A 9,625-nucleotide genomic window follows, 5' to 3' on the forward strand; every position below is an offset into this window, starting at 1 on the left:
AAAGCTATTGTTTTTAGCTGTGTTCATGGTTTTTAAAAAACAACAGAAAAAAATATGATAATAACTTTTAAAATATTATCAACAGTTTAAATTCATGGTCACATTCCCAAAAGGCTCTAAATCTAATTGTTTAATTGTTTCTCATCGCAGTTGATTAATTGCTGAGATTTTTATATGATTTATGCCGTCCTTAGATTAATAAAAAGATACAAGATTCCAGTTGTGGTTCTTAATCTTTTAACTTTTTGCATCATTAATAACTCGTGATTTCCTTTTTGATATATTTCTGCTTCTAATTTGAAGCTAAATCAAGTTAATGATAGATAAAAATACCTCCCAACTCCTTTGGCTTCAAACACACGCACGGCGTATCTTTGGACTTCTGTTTTTGATAAAGCAGAGAATTTCCGAAACAGGTATATTATAAGAAGATTTGTTGGAGAAAACTCAAGCTTGTCATCTCAACAATATTGTGAATTTGAGAACCCCGTTATGTTAATGTGCCATTCAATTCTTTATATTTGGATTGCAGGGTTCCACGGGGTTTTGCTGTGCTAAAACTGAATGATCTTCCGTTCAACTTCAGAGGAGGGCCTGTATTGTTATCAATCATGAGAATTAAGCCTCGTGCTTGATAGAGCTGGCCTCTTTCCATGGGCGATGTATATCTCGGTATAATTATTTGCCGATAGATACATTGCATCTGTCTAGAAACCAGGGATGCTTGTAATCTATCTTGGGTTATGTGAAATGAAATAATAATAATAATAATAATAATAATAATCATGATTGGGTGGTCAATCCAATGTCGTATGCAACTGCACTTATTAGCATAGAACAAGGAAAGCAACTTGTCATATCTAGCAAGTGGCTGCACGAAAAACCAGTATTATAGATGTTCGGCATTACCAGGAAGCTTCTATCTTATCTGCTGTGATACATGAAAACACACACTTATTATATATATATTTTTTTACTTGAATCAGCACTCAGAAATGCTTTTGCTGCATATCGTACAGGGGCTCGTCAGTTAAAAGAATCTTCCCATCCAATCACCAGCATTCTCACGCAATAGGAAAAATAAACAGGGAAAGTTAAAAGAACAGAGGAAGCACATAAAGCAAAACCGGCTAACAACCGATCACGTCCTGCATCAGATTTCTAATACAAGTCATTAGATGTAAGTAATATATGATTGCAACAACAAAAAGCACAGCACAAAATCAAGACAAGTTGAGGTTTTCATACTTACAAGTATGCACACAAAGCATGGGGGAAAGCATGCAGTGATACAGAAAGAAGTGATCTAGCTGAAGAACCTCAAATGGCATAGGTCATCAAACAAAGTTTTCTTGAGTGGCTGCTGGTGCAAAACTTGTGTCAACCGACATATGGACAGCTCAATGTTAAATCATGGTTGTTCTAAGTCTTGCTTGCTTGCTAAGCACAACTCATGCAATTCGTTTAGTATCCATTCCTCCCCAGTGTGCCCTCCCAATACCAGGACCCTCGTCCCTCCAACCACACAGGTGCTATGGCCCCACGCAAGCTTAGGTGGTTGACCAGGAACGTTGAGAATCCTCCATGATGGTTTCTCCTCAGCAGGATCTAACAGGAAAAGCTGGGAAGGAGAGTGCAACCCAGCAATAGAACCACCAAAGATTATAATCCTTCCACAGGGCATGCTAACAGCAACATGATCAAGTCTGGGAGGGGGGACAACAGAACTCTGGCTCCCTATACCAGTTAATGCACTACACTCCAATTGCCTCCAATGTGGTTCTTCATCCTCCAAGTCAATGGTGTAGGCCTCACCTGATCTCAGTCGTAAGTGCCCACTCTTGGCAAGTCCACCAAACATAAGAATTTTCGTCCGACCATAAACTGAGAGTGAATGCCCTAATCGAGATGGAGGAGCCCAAGAAGTTGGGATCTCCCTCCATATAGGCTTGTCTATAGTGAGATCCAACAAGTAGGTGTCACTGAGAAGTACCCCAGCATCTGTACATCCACCTGAGACAACCAACTTAGAACCTTCTATGGTGCAAGAGCTATGCCACGATCTAGGAAGAGGGGGAGTTCCACCAGAAACTTCCTTCCATGTCGGCTGCTTGGCATCCAAGTCCATAACAAAGACATCATTGAGCAACCCTTGCCTTCCACATCCTCCAAACACCACCAACCAGGAACCATTTAGGCAAGAAAGAGTGTGACCCCAGCGCCCTGGTGGGGATGATTTCACACTTATCCGCTGCCACTCTGGATTTGCAGCATCAAGATTGAGAACAAAAGTGTCATCCATCGGCTGCATGTTTACTCCTTCCCCTCCAAACAATACAAGTCTATTCCCTACTGCACATGCACTGAAATTGCAACGTGAAGGCTCAACCGCACCTCCAACTGTCACTTTCCTCCAGCAGACAGCTTCGAGGGTAGTCAGTTCCCTTGCCAGACGTCCCCAACCCAACTTTTTAGTCATCAGCTCCAATGCACCTGTGACTTCTCTTCCCCATGCATTTTGACAAACCATCTTCCTTACATGCTCATTTTTTGTTAATTGCCGGATTCTTCTGCAGACAGATCCAATGGATGCAACATCCCTTGGTGTCAAGCGTGATAGAATGTTATGAGCCAATACTTCATCAGACAACTGAAGTATCCCACATATTTCTTGATGCTGAGTAAATGGTGATTGTCCATGCCGTGGAGAATAATTAGCTGAGTGATCAGACCGTTGATTGCAAGTCTCTTTGTAGACTGGATATGATACATGGTTCAGATCTATTTTGGCTTCAGAAAATACCTGAATACCTATTACCTGTGTGATAATTCCATCATCATCGTGTATAGGTACAAGTCTGAGCCTGTTCACCAGTGGAGTACCATCCTTCCTAAAGTTTAGAAGTTCACCTTGGAATTCCATCCCTTCCTCGAGACATCTTCTGATTTCAGAAACAACAGCAGGGTCTACTAAAGGATGCCTTCTTTGAGCACGGGGATCCCTGTATTGTAAGAACCGACTGAAAAGAAAAATTTTCCAGAATGGTTAATATAGATCCCTTGCAACATAGAAAAATCACGGTATGAATAATCAAGTAAGCAAAAATATTGACAGGGAACCGACGACACATCCCAAAAAAAAAATTCGAAGCATGAAACAACCCAGCAACCTATGAGAAGAGAGAATTTAAGATGATCCCATCTCCTTATGCGAGATATATATAAAAAACAAGAATTCAAAATCAAATGATCTAATTCCCCATTTTCTTACCAACCAAACAAGAATACACACATTTAAATAAAACGAACAAATTTAGTGAAATTTAAATTCTTCTTTTTTATTTATACATCAAGTGAAAAAACAGAAAAAAGTCAAAGAAGAAAAGAAGAAGAATTAAAAAAAAAGGAATAAATAAAAGGATACCAGTTGCGACCGAGGACCTCGTGAGCATGGTAGCCAGTGAAGATCTCGAAGACCTTGTTGACATAAATGATAGGAAAATCAAGCTCTAAGGCATCCGAAACCACAAAAGATACGGGTGTCGTTGGGTGGAAAAACAACCCTCCTCTTGTATCCTCCATTAATGAAACATCGCTTTCCATTTCATCATCTTTAAGGGATTTGGTGCATTTCAGCCTTTTGCCTGAGCTTTGAAACTCTTCTTCTTCTTCTTGTGGTTTTGACATCGCCTCTCTCTTTCTATGCGCGTGAAAAAAAAGGACAGATTTGTGTTGTGCGGGATTGGAAGCGGTAGTTGAATGTCATGTGTGGTGGCACTCTCTGCTTTTGTTTTGCCCAGCCCAGATATTCGTGTTGTTACTACTTCTCCAAACACAGTGCCCCTCTTGTTTCCCTTATTTCCTAAAATGCCATTTTTTATTACATGTAAAACAAAATCATCTAATCTTACAAGAGAATTTATTCTTAAGATTTTCTTTTTCTAAAATTATTACCAAACGTGTTATTCGTTCTTTTTTATTTTGATGAATGGGTTAGCTATATCATATGCAGGGTGTACAAGTTTTTCCTCCACCTCCAACGTGTAAAGACAAGATCTTAATGATCCTAATCATTGTTTACAACACTATCATTTTTTTAAATGATAAACACGTAAATTAAAAAACTATTTTTAATATTTATGTAATTTTAAACATTAATATACAAGTGGTATCAATTACCAATAATTAAGGGAATTTGCTAGCAAAACCTTTTATCAAATTTTCTCCAAATCTTTTCTTATAATTTAGTGGAATTCCCAATCAATTAATTAAATAAGAAGTGTGAAGGGGGTTTAACTGTTAATTTGATGACATGTTATTGAGTATTTTTTATTTAAAGAAAATAACAATAATAATTGGACATGACAATTTATATCATTGAAAACAAATAAATTAGTAAAAAATATAATTTGGGATGCCCATTTAAAAAAAAACGTGAAAAACGCCAACCACAAAGATGGCAATTTGGTAGTAAAGGGAACAAGTGAGGGCACCGAGGGGGTTTAAGCAAGAAAAAAGGTCCACGTTGGTTCAGGGATGGAAAAGCGTGCTGTGTAAATATCTTAGAAACGAAAATATCTAAAAACCTAGGTGACGTGCCACCATTGAGCCTCCACGTGACCGACCTTTAAAGAAGATATTTTTATATGGCGTCAAGATGTGGCGGGAATGGGATCACCTCTCCCTCGCATCATCCCCGCCCAAACTCCCATGCTTTCTTTTTTACCCTGTAATGCAAGTCACTTCTCCCCCTCCCTTCCTCGTCCCCAACAGCAAGTATTTTACAGATTTACCTTGATGACATGCTTTTAGCTGGGGTTAATTAAGTAAATGTGATAATAACATCTTAGGATCGCAGAGTAAATGAACCTTAAAAGCACAAATAGCGAGGTACATGTGGCCCTCAACCTAAAAGCATATGTTGTTAGACGAGGCACCTGTTTCAAATTACACTCTGACGTCATGGAGGAGGGAGTGAAAGTCTCTATCCAAGTAATGCGGAGCTTATCTGCTTGGGTAACTAATCTTGTTTTTCTTATCGTATGAGCTCGTCTACTCGATTCTACATCATATCTCCATTCTAATGGTTTTGATAGGTATTAAACCCTTCGTTGATCTCAATTATGAATATCTGTTATATCATTATTATTGAGCAAACATTTTTTTTTCTAGTTGTTGGTGCCGGGATCACCTTCTATGAGATGATTATCGTAATAGTTTTGAAACTCGGCCTGATCCGATGAGTTGATCCGATTGATTTGAGACTGAAACCGAATCAGGTTTAAGAAAAAATAGGGAAAATTAAAATTTCAGATGACCCGACGGGTTGACCCAGTCAAAAATCCAGTTGTAACCCATTAATTTTTGTTTTTTTACTAAAACAACGTCGTTTTGATTTAAAAATAAAATAAAATTGACCCGAACGACCAGATGACCTGGTCAAAACCTGAAATCCGAGCCTTGAATCGGGCTAGGTTTAAAAACTTTGATTACCACATGAAATTTCTTTAAGCATTAAGGTGTGTCGCAGCTAAAAAATACAATATGCATCAAATATTATGATTTTAAATATAATATTATTAAAATATCAAGAATCATAATAATTATGTTATTTTATTAAAAAAAATTAATCTTATATTGTTTCAGCATTTGCTTGTATTTATTATGTTGTACCAATGTACTATATATAAATATAGTACATTGGTACAACATAATAAATACCATGCTACATTATTTTTCATGCAAACATGATTAAAACCTTATTGTTTATAATTTATGATTTTATTACACTATATTGTTAATAAAAAGTAAGTATTAAAAATAAATACATAGAGTTAAAAATATAAAAAACCTGTAGATTAGCCTGAACAAATCCATGATAAGAATGTTAAAGTCTCATGTTTTTTTCCCTTTCTTTTCTCCAACAAAATGCATCAATAATGACCCATGTGAACCTGAACTTTGGTTTGTTATTTTCAAGTGGTTAAAAAATTATGTATAAATATTTTTTTAAAGTAACCCCAATCATCACATAATAATCTGCTATTATTTATTAATTTAAATATGCTTAAGAACTATCCAAGGCATACTGGATAGAATACTGCATGATTAGAAATCCGGTTACTATATATGTTTATTAATTACGCACTCAAATCGTTGGCTCCATAAATCAGCACGTGCAAATCAATTATCCGGCTGCGCCAGAAGACAGAGGAAACAAGAAGGCGCATTAAAAACGCGGCAGGACTGGAAGCACAGGGTTCCAGTGCGGCTGGACAGCAACACGGGTGCAGGTGCATGTAACCAAACGTCACCAGCACTGGTGCGTCCCTGTTACTCGACATGCAATGACTATGAGCCAGCCAATTAATGTTAGTTTAGTCCTACTGAGAGTACGGGCTCGAATTAAAAACGCACGCGAACCACTTCCTTTCGTCCTGCTATGGGACCGCCACCACCGCCACACTGGCTTCTTCTCTCTTTCTATCGTCATCATTGAGACGAACAGCAGAAGAGTTTGAGCATTAACAGAGATAGTTTTCTTTTACTTTTTAAAACCATTTTAAGGGCATATCCTCTGTACATTTATCCTATGCATTTAAGAGATTACAATGATAGTTTTCAAGATTGTAATAGAAAAAGTTAAAATCACTTTGATCTTTTGGAACTACCATTAACACGCCTTCATCAATAAGAAAGATCTACAGTGCAAAGTTGCTGCCAATCAATAAATTTTATGATTTCACCAGCTGTGGATCTGCGCTACGCCGCAATAATATTTTTATTTTTTATTTTTGCGTAAAACATGTGTCAAGGTAATATATACATGTTTTAAAGCATCAAAAATAAATAAATTGCGATCAATCAGATCTTTAAATAAATTAGTTTTATTTTAATTAAATAATAAACAATAGACAATAATAATAAATTAACCAAATAAAAATAACACTCATGAAAACCTTAAAAAATCCAAAAAGAAACGAACTTATGCATGTAATGAGATTGAATAAAAAATGAGATTGAATAAAAAAATATAAAAATTGATTAGATTCAATCCAAATTAATATAACAAGCGTGTAATCCAGGGTCAAGTTATACAAGTTGATTTATCAAACCTGCGGCCGAGGTCACGAGGTCAAAATAACTTGAAAAAAACTAAGAAAACCACAAAACTTGTTTTTTTTTAAAATGTTAAATGATGAAAGCTAGAAAGAAAATATATAAAAAAGACTAAAACTAAAAAAATTGATACCAACTCACGTTAACTTTTCAAATTGTGACCTATGTCATTAGACAAAGAACCTTTTATATGGAAAAACACCATAAAACTCAATTCTCAACCAATCAAATTTTGAAAACTGAAATTAAAAAAGGAGTTTCAATTATGCAAAATGATTCGGAACAAAAAAAAATAGCGATTAAAAAAATAAGAATTAAAACTAGACTAAAAATAAAATTTCCCCCTTCAATTCAAAATTTTAGGTTGTCCTCTCATTTATTTTTTATTTTGAATCTGGTTCTCATTATTTTAATTGGTTTTTTTTTGTTTTTTATCATTTTGTGTGGTTGATTTTTTTTTTCAATTTCATCACCAGACATTTGATTTGTTGGAAATTAGACTTTATGGTTTTTCTAGATGAAGTGTTTCTGGTTTAATGACTCGGGTTACGAGTTTAAGAAGTTAACACAGGTTGACATTTTCTTTTTTACTTAATTTTTTATTTCATCATTTGACATTGTTTGTTTTGAAAAATGAACTTCATGAATTTTTTTGGTTTCTTTTCAATGAAGTTATCATACTTTTTGTATTTTTCTTGTTTTGGCTTTCCCTTCAAAATTGAGTTATTTTTTAAATATTAAGCCTCATCATTTTTCTTATTTTACCTTCTATTAAGTTATCACATTCTCATAATTTAGCTTGTGAGGTTTGGCGGCCTTATAGTTGTTTTTATTTTCATATGCTTCCTTTTGTTAACTCATTTTTTTTTAATTTCATCATTCTACATTTGAATTGTTGGGAATTGATCATTATTTTTTTCAAAAAAATATTTGTATAAGGTTGACCTAACCTTACGACTCAGGTTGCGAGTTTTTCATGCTAGCTTGGATTGACCCAGGGTATTTTATTTTGTTATTTTTTCTATTTTTAATTTAGTCCATAAATATACAAAACTTCCTTCATTATTCTGATTGGAAACAATCTCTTCATCAAGCAATCCATTTTACATTTAGTTATCATGTCAAACTTGGTAAATTCATTGCCCACACTTATTCTTATTGGGATTATCAATAAGCGTGATTTAACACTCTTTTCCTTTAAAATTCCAAGGGTAGCCACTCATGGCTATTCAACTTTAATAATTACATTAAGATTTCAATGGTGAGATTATTCCAATTGTACTCGTAAAGTAATAAAACATCATCTTTTAGTTTAAAACAATTACATTTACTTCAAACAAAATTTGTACGCTGGAAAACTAGAAAAAATTTCCACCAATTTTCTTTTTGTTCCAAATTCTTTATCCCTTAGGTTTGTTCCTTGTATTTTTACTACAATACCCAGCATAGAGATATAAAGCAAGATGACGGGACTTTAAAATTTTCAAACTTGCTGTCATGTAATTTTTACAACAACACCAAAATGCTAGGATTATAAACTCAAACTCTTAGTTCAAAATTTTAGCATGTCGATCTCATATTCTTGCTTTTTCTACCTTGACACAATATAAAAAAGAGTATTTTTAAATTATGAAGCAACTCTTACAAAGCATCAAAGACAATGATTCCTCTCCATCCTCGTCATTCTTGGGTTCTATAACTAGCCTAACAAGCGATAATAAAGATGATTGTTATGACATCCTCTCTCTTGTAGCAACTTCTATAGAAAAATTTTAAGCATCCACTATATATATATATATATATATATATATATATATATATATTTTAAGATTTTAAAAAATATTTTGACTAAACCATAGTCTTACCTTTTTTTATGGGCATGAGTGGTTAAAATAAAGATCTTCTAACTTTTCAAATAGTTGATCCTCCACTTGCATAAATGATAAATAATTTTTAATGATAATTGATAAACAATTTTTTCAAAAAACAAATTATTTACTTTATAAATTTTTCAAAAATGATAGTTTTGTTCTGTTTTATATAAGGAAACTCCTCACAGTCTTTGAAAGCGGGACTATATAGAAGAGTTTTTAAGCAGAATGCATCAAATATCTATTCCTATGTAACATACTCAATTTCCATTGCAACCTTTTTTATTATCATTTGTCTCGTAAAGAGATCCATACTTATTGGATACAAAATTATATAACCATTATTTCATATATTAAATTCAATATAAATTTTCAGTCAGTTTCATTTAAATATTATTATCCATTGTATATATCTTATTTAAATTCTTTTCAAATCTCTACAATTTTATTTTTGTAAATTTAAGTATGTTATGTGTTTATTAAAAAATTATATAGTTCTCACATCAAAAATTTTGTTTGATCTGATTTATATTCGGTATCAGAGCAAACTTATTTGTTTTTCATTTTTTTCTTTCATGTAACTGATTTTTATTTGGTGCAAGTGTATCTATACTTTGAATAAATTCTATAATTAC

The 9,625-nt window shown here is 34.0% G+C and overlaps 1 protein-coding gene across 5 annotated transcripts; it reads right to left on the reverse strand.

The window, feature by feature from the left end:
• Nucleotides 1-872: 872 nt before the first annotated feature.
• Nucleotides 873-3,788, reverse strand: LOC133698037 (adagio protein 3-like). Of its 5 annotated transcripts, none has more exons than XR_009842981.1 (3): nt 3,425-3,788; nt 1,253-3,020; nt 873-1,148 (listed from the first exon to the last, which is right to left on the reverse strand). XR_009842981.1 is itself a non-coding variant. In XM_062120906.1 (2 exons), the coding sequence occupies exons 1-2, from the start codon at nt 3,685-3,687 to the stop codon at nt 1,412-1,414; spliced, it is 1,872 nt and encodes a 623-aa protein (XP_061976890.1). In that variant the 5' UTR covers nt 3,688-3,788; the 3' UTR covers nt 1,117-1,411. The 5 variants fall into 5 exon arrangements, 1 of the variants encoding a protein (XP_061976890.1); XR_009842982.1 differs by having other exon boundaries at nt 1,249-3,020; XR_009842980.1 differs by having other exon boundaries at nt 1,117-1,161.
• Between the last annotated feature and the right edge of the window lie 5,837 nt (nt 3,789-9,625).

The sequence above is a fragment of the Populus nigra genome, chromosome 6 (genome assembly GCF_951802175.1).
Source record: "Populus nigra chromosome 6, ddPopNigr1.1, whole genome shotgun sequence".
Classification (NCBI taxonomy): domain Eukaryota; kingdom Viridiplantae; phylum Streptophyta; class Magnoliopsida; order Malpighiales; family Salicaceae; genus Populus; species Populus nigra.